At 47.7% G+C, this 13,502-nt stretch overlaps 1 protein-coding gene across 6 annotated transcripts in view; it reads left to right on the top strand.

Annotated features, from left to right (window-relative positions):
• The first annotated feature begins 3,999 nt into the window (after positions 1-3,999).
• GLIS1 (GLIS family zinc finger 1) overlaps positions 4,000-13,502 on the top strand; it is a 212,404-nt gene continuing 202,901 nt past the window's right edge. For 4 of the 6 annotated variants that reach the window (XM_054834413.1, XM_054834415.1, XM_054834416.1 and 1 more), the window contains exons 1-2: positions 8,377-8,495; positions 9,035-9,424. In XM_054834413.1, coding sequence (XP_054690388.1) covers positions 9,073-9,424 — 352 coding nt within the window. In that variant the 5' untranslated portion in view covers positions 8,377-8,495; positions 9,035-9,072. Of the gene's footprint in view, positions 4,091-8,376; positions 8,496-9,034; positions 9,425-12,634; positions 12,694-13,502 lie in introns of those variants that run through there. The other 2 variants (XM_054834417.1, XM_054834418.1) reach the window with 2 other exon arrangements.

The raw sequence follows: 13,502 nt of genomic DNA, 5'->3' as shown, positions 1-13,502 counted from the left end.
TAATCAGTCTGGGAAGAGTCTCTCAAGTTCATTTCTGCATTCTGGGTAATGAGTAAAAAAATAAAGCCTTTTTACAGTTGGTTTCTGTGTATCTGCAGTTAAATTGGATCCCTCAAGCCTGATAATATTTCTCATCTGTTTAATCATCTCGAAGCTGAGCTGCATCTTCTTGCTGGATTGCGTATCACACGCACATGCGAAACAGAGCATTTGGTTCGCTTGCTGTTCTGGTAACCTGGTGAACTACCTGCTTCTCCCTACAGGTTAGCTGTAGTATGAGTATCTGCAACGATTTCCACCGCAGCTGCAGAGGTATACTGTTGATTGTTCAGATCTGTTTTCCTGTTAGAATGGAATAATGAAATAGAGGCTTTAGCTCTTAAGCAGTCTCTTGTAAATATGAAAAAAAACCCCTCTATCTTGCTTCATTTTTTGAGATACAGCTTTGAAAATTCAGACTGTGGGTGGACAGTGTGGTGACCCTAGTTCTTGAAACTACTGCACACTGCTGTACCCGAGGGAGCCAGCCAGGACTTGCTCCCTCAACAGGAGCACTTTGCCACTTTGGAGAATTGTCTTGATGCCAATTGCAGCTCAGGGCCTGAATGCACCCTTGAACTGAAGTGGTTTCGATTCTGTTGCTGCTTACTTTGAACAGAGGCTGTATTGTGTACCGCGCTCAGTGTCTTTAGGCCCTGAGCAGCCACCTTCCCACCTACTGAGATACACGTATGGCTCCGAGGGCAAGACAAGCACCCCTGCAGATGCATCCAGCTGCAGCTATGGAAGTATCAGCCTCTCACTGCTGAATCTGCTGGTACCTGTTCGGTCACAGGCAAGTGGTGCAGTCTGACCTCCCCCTATAGCGACAAACTGGCCATGTGTGGGATCCCGTACCCTGCCTGGGGAGGAGGGCCTGACGCTTTGGGGAATTTGGGGGGTTGTGATGAAGGGCTGGGTGGAATCATCACAGATGCTGCAAGCTGAGGACCTTCCCCACTACCCACACACCCTCCTCCCCCTGGCATCTTGATACTTCCCATCACCAGGACTGTGTTAACATACTTGCTATGTGGATCAAATGCATTTGGGTGCTATGGGCATACCTGGAGGGTGGTTTCCAAGCTCTTATGTTGTAAGGGGATGCTCTCACACAGAACATTGCTTCCCTTCGCTGCAGACTCACGGTAGAGAGTTGCATCTGGCGTATCAGCTCCCTTATGTCTGAGAAAACAGCCTGCAAGAGAGCAAAACCTACATTCTACTCTGATTTCAGAAGACAAAAAATAAATTAGATCTCACCTGTCTGCCCTTGCAAAAATCTTGGGACTACAGTAGAGCCGTCAGGAGATAAACAAACGTGGTGTCTCTGGAGCCTGCCATGAGATCAAACCCACAAATTCAAGCGGGAATAGTTCCCTGAGTGGCCTGCTGGGTACACTAGCTGATTATTCTAATAGGTGGTGATGGGATAGGAGTTCTCTCTTTTTTTTTTTTTTTTTTAAATCCCCCTAAAGAGTCAGTTTCAGAAGTAGGATGAATTTCAGAAAAAACTATGGCCTAGGAAGCACGTGTATGTGTTCACACAATCAGCAGAAGAACCAAGTGCTGAATGAATAGTGAGCTCTTCTCCTTCCCCTGCTCAAAACACACACAAAATACAGGCTTTGCCTTTTGCTCCTTGAATAACTTGACTTTTAAATCTGACAACTAAACCATCAGTGCTGGGGCAGGCTGTTGTATTTAACTGCATCTTGTCCGAAAAGGTATGGTGAGAGCCCTGGAGTGATTTTTGAAGAAATTGGGAATATGTAGTCTTCTGTGAGTCAAAGACTCTTATAGGTTATGTGTAAGCATCATTCTGTGCTCTCACTCAGCAAGCTCCAGCTGTGGGCTGTTAGATGTTTCAGATCAAGACTGAGTGACTACCTTCAGGGCAAGCTTTGAGGCCCAGGTAGATGCGACACCAGCTTTGCAAACCACTGGGTTCCCTGTCCGGTTACTAGCAGAGGTCACTGCTCAAAGCAGGTCTGGGGAAGCACTAGGCTGTGTGTGGACCTTCAGTGGTACAAAGTTTTGGGTTGAGTACAGGGCTGCAGCTCGATGTTACGTACTGAGGGGGCTGTTGCTTTTGCAGACACTGGCAGTCAGGTCTGGAGAAGGCTTTATCAGCAACCACAAAGAGCGTTGTAGGAAGAGAAAGGCCAGTCTCACAGTTAGTGCAAGTTGAATACTGCCAAAGAGAAATGTTTTGTCCTTGCCTTTATCACCAAGATCCTGTGCAGCACTTCAGCTCTTCATGGATGGTCGCTCTTTGCAAGTCTCCCAGTTTCCGCATGCTCTGTTTGGGACACCAAGGGTTGAGCTTAACTGATGGAACTGGAAATGTGCTTTACCATATACAATGATGGGAAATGCTACGTAACCTGGAGTGAGGGGTGGGGGAAGCAGTCAGTCTTTGTCACAAGTTTAGGACTCAAACTGAAGCTTTGGCTTCTGGACCTCTGTTGTAAAATGGGGCTTAGTCTAACCCCACCCTCCCTCACCTCCAATGATAAAACCAAAATATTTCTTTGCAAATCGGTAGGCTGCTGCAGTGATGTACACCAAAGAAATGCGCTGGAGTAAATTAATAATTCTGTATTCTGCACAGGGCTCAGCTGACGTGAAATAAATATATTCAATGTGTGGTCCAGACACTATGTCAATAAAGACAAAACAGAAGAGTGACTAGCTGCTCATTCTGCAATTGCTATCTTCAGTGTATTGAATATATAGATCCCCAGGCAAAATAACTGTGGGGCCATGTTATAACGCCAGTAGTATAACTCATTTATACTAGGTGTGAATCAAGGCTGTACCAGCAATTCTAGTCCTGGCATGTCCCAGTGCCGAGGATTGGATTTTATAAGCTGAACATTCTTAAGTTGTGCTGTCCTGGCTTTGCTTGTTTGTTTGTTTATGACTTAAGTTTATTTTACTGCTTGTGTTGTGCATGAATGGTGTGGGAGATGAATCTATTTATGGACTGATGCAGAGAAATAATACAGATGAATGTTTGAGGAAGCTAACTACAGGTGTAAACAACCATGTCCTGACTGGAGGCTGGTCGAACCCTTCTTTAGAGGTTTTTTTCCTCAAAGTCCTGTAGAATGATCTGCCAATTAACTGGGGAGGCAGGGGGGAGAGAGAGAGATCTGTAGTGTTACAGTGGCTTTTGGAGATGCTGGTCGTGTCTTGCAATCTGCAGGACAAAGGTGGATTGGAGACTATTGTGTGATTTTTCGCAAAATATGCTAGCTATTGAAAAGAGACTTGTTTTTAAAAGATAAGTCACAGTGATCTGAGGAATTTCTTTTTTCTAACTGGAAGAGCTATAAACAAATCTGTAAATTATGAGGCAATAGTTAAGTACGTCGCTAGATAATGTGTGGTCAGTTTGACCCTGCTGTCTTAATTTAGGAGGTCATTTTAAAACCACTATAAAGAAGGGCTTTGTGCTGCCTTAAAGGGATATGGGCAATCTCTAAGAAACGGGCATACTTACAGAGACAATCCCTTTGGCTCAGTTTTTGTTTGGTTGTTTCTTTTTTACTATCTGTGGTGCAGTAAATTAAAACAAAAACAAGTCTGGACTTGGCATGCCTTTGTAAATAAACTGCTGTGTGTGAATCGACAGCTTGTTTGCAACCAGGTTATTTATAACAAAGTTTGTTATTTCTCCCACCAGAGAACTTGTTTTGCCCTATATTAACAGAATACTTATGGTAACACCTCCCATCTCTGTCTGTACTGCAGCAGTTACACAAAGGCCTCACAATTTTAATTCTGTCCTTTTGACATTTAATTTTGTTGCCTGCTGGAGTAGAAGCAGGAATTTCAGTACATGAACTAGAGATTAATACTTCAATTCTGCTTGTTTGCTCTGTGCAGCTCACCTTACCTGTATCTGTTCTGCTTCATTCCTCTCCTCCCACAGAAAAACTGCTTGGGGAACTGGGAGTTTTCAGCTTCTGGGAGTTTCTCGAAGATCCGGTTTGTGAGCAGCCATAATGCTGAGGCCAGTTACAACCATCTGTTCCTGACAAAGGTAAAAGAGCACGCTTTGAAGACTGGATTTCGTGAACTGGAGTCCCCGTCACATAATTTCCTTTCCCCCCTCCTGTTTCCCCTCACCTTTTACAGATGATCTCTCCTTGTCCTCATGTGTTTTCAGTTCCCAGGCAGCATCCTCTCAAGCCAGGAAAGCTGCGCCTCTGCTTGTGCAGATGTGACCGCAGGGGCTCATGCTGTTGGGAGCAAAGAGGCTGCATGTCCACAAAAGCACCTGTAGACCCTGAGAAAACCACTGTTGTGGCAATGACCAGATCTTGTCTGGTATCAGCGGGAAAAAACTTTGTTTTTCTCCTCGCTGCTCTGCGTAAGCTTTGAGTTGGGCCTGGTGTGATATGGTCTTGAGTGTGCTCAGGGTGCAGTTATGTTAACTGTGCTGTGGTGGTGCAGGACTGGCTAGTTTCTGTGGCTAACGTGGTCTAGGAGCTGGTTTTGGTGTCACAGCCTCGTCCTACCACCACCACTGCCCAGAACCACAAGGGCAGGGAACTTACCAGTGTTTCAGTGTCATCTGGCTACAAGGACACCAATCGGCACAACTAGCACCATTGCACCAGCAATTGTCTACATCCTGGCTTTTTCTTAGTTGCCATGAGGTACAATTTCACCCTAGCCTGAGCTAGCCTTAGACTACTATCTGTTTTCTCTTTCTTTGGTCATCAGCTAGGAGTGAATGGGCAGATGGGCAAGCTTCTGGTTACTTATCACTTGTGTCCTACCCTCTTGACCTAGGGAGAGGATATTCAGGTAAGCAGTTGTATTCCTCTGGATGGTTTTTATCCAAAATTGCAACCTCACCTTTTGTATCTGACTTGAAGCAACCCCCAGGGACTAGCTTCAGGGACTGAAGATGACCTATCTGCCTCAACTAGAATGTCTGCTTTGGTCACGGTGACTTCATTAACAGAGGGAAGAGGTAACTGGGCTGCTGCAGGTCATGCTATGACCCATGACCATAGCCCTTGGCAATCAGAAATGTTGAAGAAGGCTAATATGGAGAAATCTCCTCCCCATCCCCCATTCTGCTAAAGGGAGAGTATTGCTGTCATGGGGAGAGAGACCAATGACTGATTTACACAAGGATGGAAGACATCCATCTAGCTCATGGATATAGTGACAACATTGGGTGAATCAGTATTTGCTGTACAGCTTGTGCATACAGCAAAGTCATGGTGACCCAGAGCATAAAACAGTCTTAGCAGCCGTGATTGCACTTGCTTGGCCGTTGTTCCAGAACCAAAACATATGAAGCGTCTTCTGATTCAGCAGGGAGGCTCCTCCCAGCACTTGTTCCTCCTGTGTCTGTGGACTTGCTGGAGAAGCCAAGTCATTGCTTTGGAACAGCTCTAGGTGTCAAGTCACCATCAGGCACAGCTAGGTTTGGAGGAGGATGTCCGTCCACTGCCTGCTTCTCTTGCTCAGGCCCAGGGATGGGCATCCCCAGCTGGATAGTCCCAGCAAAGACAGGGCAGCTGCCAAATATCTTGCTTGAAACTGAGGAAGTAGTGATGTGAGAGAAGGTTTGAGTCCACGAGGCCTCATTTCCTCTTGAAGGAATGTGGGTACCTGCAGCCTGAGCTATATGCAGTCTACATTTCTGCAAGATGACCTGCCACAGAGAGATTTACCTTGCTGTGAAGGCTTCAGTCCAACGCGCTGTTGAGGCTTGGAGCTGTGATGTGCTTCAGTCCGAAGCCTTCCTGGCCACCTGTGTGAAAAAGGCTTCCCCCCCCCCCGCCCCGTTCAGAAGGTGCCCAGAGCATGGAGGAGGCTCTGTGCTCAATCCTGCCTGCGGAACAGCCCAGCCCTGGGCTATTGCTAAGCGAGTGGCGGCACCTGCCGGTATTTTGCAGAATATTCTGGATAATGGTGAGAGAAAAAAAGAAATAAACAGTGGTTCAGAGCAGGACGCATGTGGCCTGAGGTAGGGAATTCAGAATGATGTGGGTTAATGCGGTGAGGGCAGCCAAAGCGTTGAAGTCTGTCCTTTTCTCTGCTTGCTGTGGGAAGATGCCTAACCATGAAAGAAAATCCCTCTAGGAAGTTATACAATATACCCCAAACTGCCTGTTTTCTAGGAAAAACCCTCTAGTTTAGATATTCAGACAGTGTGTATCAATATAGATGTAATAATTTGCACAATCCGTGATCAGGATCTACCTAAACACTAGATTTTTCCTGTGCTGGAAGCAGCGAGATTACCCTGGTTACACTGCGTTCTGGAAAAATGTTTCCCTCAGTAAATTTTACTGCCTCTTCACATCACTGGGGTTTAGACTGTCACCACAGTGTATTTGTGTCTTAAATAATTACTGTTTCTGGTAGCACTGCCAGGTACCTTTAGCATTTCCAAATCAAAGAGAGCGAGCTGCTCGGTCCTGAGAGATACTGATGGGGCTGGGGACTGGATGTAGGGTAGCAGAGCACTGAGAGGTGCTGTATGGCTGTAGAGAACAGCCATGCAGAGGGATAACGTACGCTGAGACTTTTTACTTTGCTTTTATAAATCCCCAGGATGTCACCATTAAAATTCAGTGCTTGCGCCAGCTAGTTGATTGTTAGTTTTGTTTCCTACAGAGGTAAGGTGGGGATTTCTCCCTTTTTTTGTAGCATCTTGCTCCCACTAACATATTCTGAGGACATTTACCAGTTTTCAACCACATTTGACAGAGAGCTATTAACTTCTGAACAATTTAAGACGTGGCCTTACAGAAGAAAAAGACCCCGTTACTGCCCTTGTTGAGGGTAAAGGCTGGCAAGCTCCTTTTGTGGACCTCAGAACATCCATGCTGGATGGTGGGAGAGGCACACTGCTCCCAGAACTGCTTGTTCCATCTCAAGATCTCCCATCTTTTATAGAGAGCCGCCTCCTTCCCACCAAATCCACAACATTCCTAGCATTTGCCAAGAAAAAGTCATGCCCTCCTGTCTTGACCATTCCTTTACTCCGCAGGGTGGCATACGTGATTAAGGGGATGGATAAAACTGTGAGCGAGGCACTCTGTGCAGCATCTGTGCTGCAAGAAGATGAAGATCTCTATCATCTAGCTGTGGGATGCTCCTCAGGAGGGGTGTAGCAAGACACCAGTTCAGTAGCTGTGCCTCCTTCTCGTGCTAAATCTCCTAAGCCTCTCCTTTAGATTTGATGTAAACAGGCGTGATTTCCAACCAGATGCCTGTCTGATTTACACCCATGTAAATCAGGGGGGACTCCAAGTCACTCCTGTCTTTGAGCTGTCCTGGTGTGTCGCAGACCTGCTGTGCTACACCTGTGCTGACAGCAGCATGCAAGGCAGCAGGGTGCAGACAACCCCGAGCCAGCAAAGAGTGGGCTGGTAAATCTTGCTGGTGCAAAGCTGTGCATCGTAGCTCAGCCTGCGTTTGCTTGGAACCAGGCCCAAGCTAATAAACCCAGCTAGATTGCTTCCAGACCCGAGCTGGCCCAGGAGGAGTCAGCGCAAATGTCACTGCTCTGTGCTAGCTTAATTGTCTCTAATGGAATGGGCCAGCTCCAGGCACCTGTAGGAAAGGAATGGAATGGTGCACGACCACCATATAGACAGAAGCACTGAATGTACCTGAAACTGCGTCACTGAGGAGATGTTTTGGCCAGGTTGTACCCGCCTCTGACACATCTCTTTGCTGCCCAGGCCCAGGCTGTTGGCAAGGCTTTTGCTCTCTCCCACTGCTCCTCCGTGACACACTGCAGTTGCTGTGGCTTTTGCACAGAAGTTGTTTATAGGGTGCTGCCGGCTGTTCAGCAGCGGGGTGGTTTGCGGGTGTCCCATGGTTCCTGCCTGTTGTGTGCCCGGTGCACAGGCAGCTGGACATGTGAGCCGGCTGCCTGGGGACAGGCCCGCGGGCAGAGTGGAAGTGTCTAGGCCTTCGGCAGCAGGGTGGTGTGAAGGAAAACCATGGACCCCTCAGGCAGCCTGTGGGCAAGCGCAAGGACCCCCTACTGCCGCGGCAGGCACCGGGAGGGTGCAGGTCCTCTCAGGGGGCCCGGGGCACAAGGAGGCGCTGACCCTCTCCCGACGCCCGCGGCGAGCGCGGGGTCTTCGGCTCCTTCCCCTTCTCCTGCGGTGCCAGGCCGTGAGGGGCGGCCGGGCTGGGCCCGCGGGCGGACCCCGCTCCCCGCCGCGCCGCTGTCAAAGCCCCGAGGGGCGGCCCCGGCGGCACAGCCCTCCCCCTGCCCGCCCCGACTGGCCCGACCGAAGGGCTGGCCCCGCCGCCGCGCCAGGGAAATGGCCCGGGCCGCCTTCACTCAGGCAGCCGGCCCTGCGGCGGGGGAGCGGGGCTGAGCCCATAAGCCCGGCGCGGCGGCAGGACGGGGCGCGGCGGCAACCGGCGGGCAGCGCGTCCCCCGGGGCGGCCCCTCCCAGGTAGGAGCGCGGGGGCGCGGCTGTCGCGCCCGGGCGGGCTCTCCCTCACGCACGTCTCTGCGCGTCGCCGGGGCCGGTGACCTGGGGCCGCGGCCAGCCCGGTGTGAACGCCCGGCGTTGGCAAACACGCCCTGCGGCGTTGCGTGCGCTGCCGCCGCGTCCTCTGTTGCCTGGGTGGCCGCTGTTTTGGATGCCTCAGCTGAAAGGCACCGGCCTCGACGCAACCCCGGCCGTGTGCCGGGCCCCCCCCTCCCCTCCTGGTCGGTCTCGCCTTCCCCGGCGCTGTTACGAAAAGCCCGGCGGTGTTGCCTAGAGAGGGAGGAAAGCCGACGCGCGGCGCCGGACCCCCGTCCCTCACAGGCGAGCCGCCGCCGAGTTCTAAGTCTCCCCGTTTCTTCCCCCTCTGGCCGGTGTGCGTGAGAGAGCGCGCGGGCGGCGGTTAACGACCGTTGGCGGCGCGCGCGGCGGGGCTGAGGCGATCGCCGGCGCGGGGCTGAGGCGGCCGCCGACGCTGACGCCCCGTGTGCCGCTCGGTGCAGGAGAGCGGCGAGGGCCCTGGCAGCAGCCGGACGCGGACATGCACTGTGAGCCCGCAGGGGGTCAGAAAACCAGCGCCGGTCCGGCTCGCTTCGAGGTGACCGATAAATGCCAGGGAGCGCCTCTGAAGGAGCTGCCGCGGGTGAGCCGTCCCAGCAGTGGTAAAGATCTCTTGAATCCTCAGATGTCCTTTAAAATAACTGTCAGCAACGGCAGTGACCACACGGAGCCTCAGCAGAGCCCCCCTGAAATGTCAGCGCCTCTGCTAGATTTCATCCCCAAAAGACCCAGCATATTCGAGAGGATCCCAATTCTGCCGAGGGCGCAAGAGCTGCGATGTGCTAGAGGCTCCAAAGATTGTTTCCAGCAGCAGAAACATCAAAGCGTGAAGGGTGAGTTTAAAAATGCATGAACCGAGCACTACCACCACAAAAAAAAATGCCCACCACCCAAAAAATGTGCATCAAGCTCCTTTTTTTTTTTCTTTTTGATGGGGTTTTTTCCCTTTCTTTTTGGTCTTCAGTATATTTTCTAACTTGTTAATTAAACTGCAAGCTTTAAAACTTTTTTTTTTTTTTATTATTTCTATGCACCTTGGAGGCACAGCATAAACCAGACCGTTTCTTGCTGATGGGCAGCAGAGCATTTCTCAATATTCCTTAAGAAATCCTGAGACCGGCATCTTCGTTAGTTCTCCTGAGCGACTGCTGCTCAGTTGGGTCGCTTCTCAGAGGTGGTTCTTTTGAGGATGGTACTGAACACTGGGTTAGTCAGTCCTGTGCCTGAGCGTGCGTGTGGGGTGTTTGTTTGTGAGTATGCCTGACTGACAATAAATGCCTAGTTCTTATTCAGCAGTTTCACCACGGTTGCTTGGATTTATAGTTTGTATTTCAAGGAGGTGTTACAAATGCTGGATTCAGGCAGTGAATTCTCAGGCTCGGGATTCCTGGTGCCTGAAAGGCATGGTGCAAGGGAAATTCTGCTAGTTAACAAATGCCTGATTTTCATCTATCCATTGTTAAAGAAGTGGCTCTGAAGTTAGATTACAAGTTGCCCACTAAAATTTGTTAGTTACCCTTTTGAGCTAGAACTTGTTAATTGAGCTGGAATTTGTTAATCAAAACTTAGTTTTAAAATAATCCCTCTAAGGTATCACTGGGTGGATTCAGAGGGAATTCAAGCATTCCTTTACGCTCCAAAGCTACTTGAAGAGACGTATATACACCCAAGGTTATTAATATTAAAGCTATGGTTTTTGTAAAGTTAAAAAGGTAGTTCTCTTTTTTCAGTCCTTTCCCATTCTCTATTTTAGAGATGTACATGTTGTTATCTTATTGGTATAAGACAGTTCCCACTAGGATTTTTTCCGTACATCCCTTTTCTGTCCATTCTTCTGAAAAGTAAAAGTAGACTGCATGCCCTTGGACTAGTAACATTTTCTTTTGTGAGCTTGTTACCTAGGGTGATGGCACCTTTTATTGCCATGAAGTTATGTTAATGAACACCTCAATCTGTGCGAGGTCTGTCCTGCAAACTGTAGGATGTGTTTGTTCATCACCAGTGAATATAGACAGAGTGGAGCAGCAGGTTATAAATTACCTTTTTTATTTTTCTGTTTGTTAATGCTGCAATTCTCTCCTGATTTAAAAAAGAAAGGTTGTTAATGTTTGGCAAGAATGAAATAAAGGTCTGTTACACAGAACCAGGTTTGGAGGGGGGAGAAGGAGGATTCACAGAGTGTGAAGGGACAGCTATGAACTCTAGTACCGCTGTGCTGCTGCGACTGCTGCCTGTAGAAGGGACTCATGAGATGTTCAAGTCCCTTGTGGTCTCACGAGTGAGGTTGATGCCATTCGACTAGGGTTTGTATCAGCTTAAAATCCTGGCAACGCGTTGCCCTACCCAAGCAGACTGTTGAAGCAATTTCCTTTTTTCTTTTTCTTTTTTGCTTTGAGCTACTTACTCTTCTCTTCATGCTTATTTCTCTTGTGGGTGTTGCAAAGGGCAGGGGTGTCGGGAGGGTAAGAGGAAAAGTGTAATTTTCATTCATTTGGGACTTCTTAGAGTAGGTGTAGGTGGGCACTGGGAGAAGGATGCTGATTCATTTTTCCTGACTGATCGATTTCCCCTTTTCACCACTGGGGGAAAAAAAATTTGTATTTTAAGTTTTGTTGCTGTTTTTTGTTTAATGTATTTTCTGTTCAGGGTGTTACCTTGTGGTTGCTTCAGCATATGGGTGACTTGAGTCATGGGAGTAGGTAGGAGGTATCCATGGGCAGGATAGGATTAATTTACTGAGCGTGGTGATTTGATGGATAATGTTGGATTTTTCCAAAGATGGCAGCACTGGGGGGTTTTTGGGTGGTTGGGTTTTGTTGTTGTTTGTTGGGGTTGGGGTTTTCTTTGGTTTATTTTTTCCCCTGTGAAGATATTTTCAGGAGAAGTTAGGGAAAGTAAAATTTTGGGCTAGAGTCTGATTTCAGATGTGTGGGCTGTGCTCCTCGTGACCTGTATGGTGTCAGCAAGTGCCTTAATGTCCACTCGGGTGTTTTGGAGTTCTCCCACTGAATGCTGTGAGCTGCCAGCCCCTGCTCAGCACCCTATGCTCCTGAGTCAGTTCTGCAGAAATAATGGAAGTCCCTCAATTGTTCACTGTGAGCTAACTGTAAAATCAGAGCTCTGTGTATCTAAAGCGAGCTATGCTGTGGATGGGAGGGCTGCTGATCTTTTTTCAAGGAGTGGTGTAAACCATCTCCCAGCACCCCTGGTTCTCTCAGGAAGATAAAGGGCCAAGTATGGCTGTATGTGGATGTGATATAACAAGATATAGCTAGGAAGTGGGAATAAGGGAAATATTTAGATTTACCCAGTAAAAGGTTTTGGGAAGGAAACTGATGACAGCTTGATTTCAGATCATCACACTGTGCGTCTCCTGCTCTCCAGCACCAGAGTACCGTGTACCCAGTAATTCCCTCTGCAGTCTGGATTAGATTACAGAATGTGCCTCCTGGTTTTGGTTTATCCACAGTTGAAAGCTGCAAGTAGGGAGGGTAAAGACCCTCTTTAACAAGAGCAAAATAAATTTTTATAGTTGCCTGTAAAAATATTTTTTTTTCCAAACATGCCTTTACTTTTTTTGGATTTTTTTCAAGAAAGAATGAATCAAAATGATACACTACCCTACTAATAAAAAGGGCAGCTTTGAAGTAATCACAATGGGGAAAAAGCATCCTGCTGTTGTAATATCTCTGTGGTGTTACTCCACTGCTTCACAGTGTTTAAGTTATGATCCTGCAAAATGCTTCCGTGCCTGTCTTTTTACATGAACAGCCAAACAAAAACTTGAGGGGTAGTGGTGAGGATTACTTCTGGGAATCAGATCATTTGGGTCTAAACTTTGCAGGACAGAGCTGTTGTTTGTTTACCAAAAGTATCAGTATTTTGGAATTGTGCTTCGTGTTTTGTTCTGTTTGGGAGCTGTTTAAAATAACCACCCAGTTTTCACCCTGCCTCCCCCTTCTGGTATGATTGGCTGTGATACACACCACACTTTTCTAGATCCTTGATTTCCCTGTGTGTCACAAGGCAGAGTATTTGCACCCAGACAGTGCTTCTTACAGGCATTTGTGGTCTGCTCGGCATAGAGTAACTGTACCATAAGGTATGAAGTCCATTTTACAATGTTTTCTAGGGATTCTGTGATTTTTGGTTCTGTTTCGTTGAATTTCATGCTAGGGTATTACCATTTTGAAAGTAACACAGGGCAAGATAATTATTGTCAACAGGAAAGAAACTTTTGGGAAAGAAAGCTTTAGTAGTGACAAAAGTGACATGTATAAAGATGTCAAATATCTCAGTTTTTTAAATGACATTGATTATGGTTGTGACCAGGAAACACTTCTCCTTTTCATTCTTTTCCAGTTTCGTTCAGTGTACCTAATTCATGACTCAGTAGAAATGACGAGATTTATCCTGTTAGTTGTGCCACTGGGAAATCATCCAAATGGCCCAGACCTTTGCAGTAACCACTTCAGATATTAACTTACAGTGGGCAAAACAATAAGCTGTTCGGGTTGCAGTAGTTGGATGTTTCCTTGTTGAGAGTATTTTTTATTCAGACAAGGAGAAAGTGGGCTGGTGTTTTTTTCTTGTTTGTTTCTTTCTTTTTCAGCTGTAGCTGCTTTCGGCAAACATACAACCGATGCATTGAAATGTATTAATTTTCTTCTGCTGTTGAGAAGGAGGGTTAAATCTTGCCGTTGTAACCCCCTGCGACTGTTCCCTTGGTTAGCAGGACAGTCCTTGCTTAAGTAACAGCTTACACTGTTGGGATCTTAAGCAAAAGCATATGTTTTGGTTATATGACTTATTAGGTGTATCGACTGGTCGTGGGCCTGATTCTGCCATTTTCTTTCATACACCTTGTCTGTGTTCACCTGAATTATCCCACTGGAGCAAATGGGACTGCTT

This window comes from Grus americana, chromosome 8, assembly GCF_028858705.1.
Source record: "Grus americana isolate bGruAme1 chromosome 8, bGruAme1.mat, whole genome shotgun sequence".
NCBI lineage: Eukaryota > Metazoa > Chordata > Aves > Gruiformes > Gruidae > Grus > Grus americana.
Note: the sequence above shows the minus strand (reverse complement) of the source record. Positions and strands in the feature narration are given on the sequence as shown.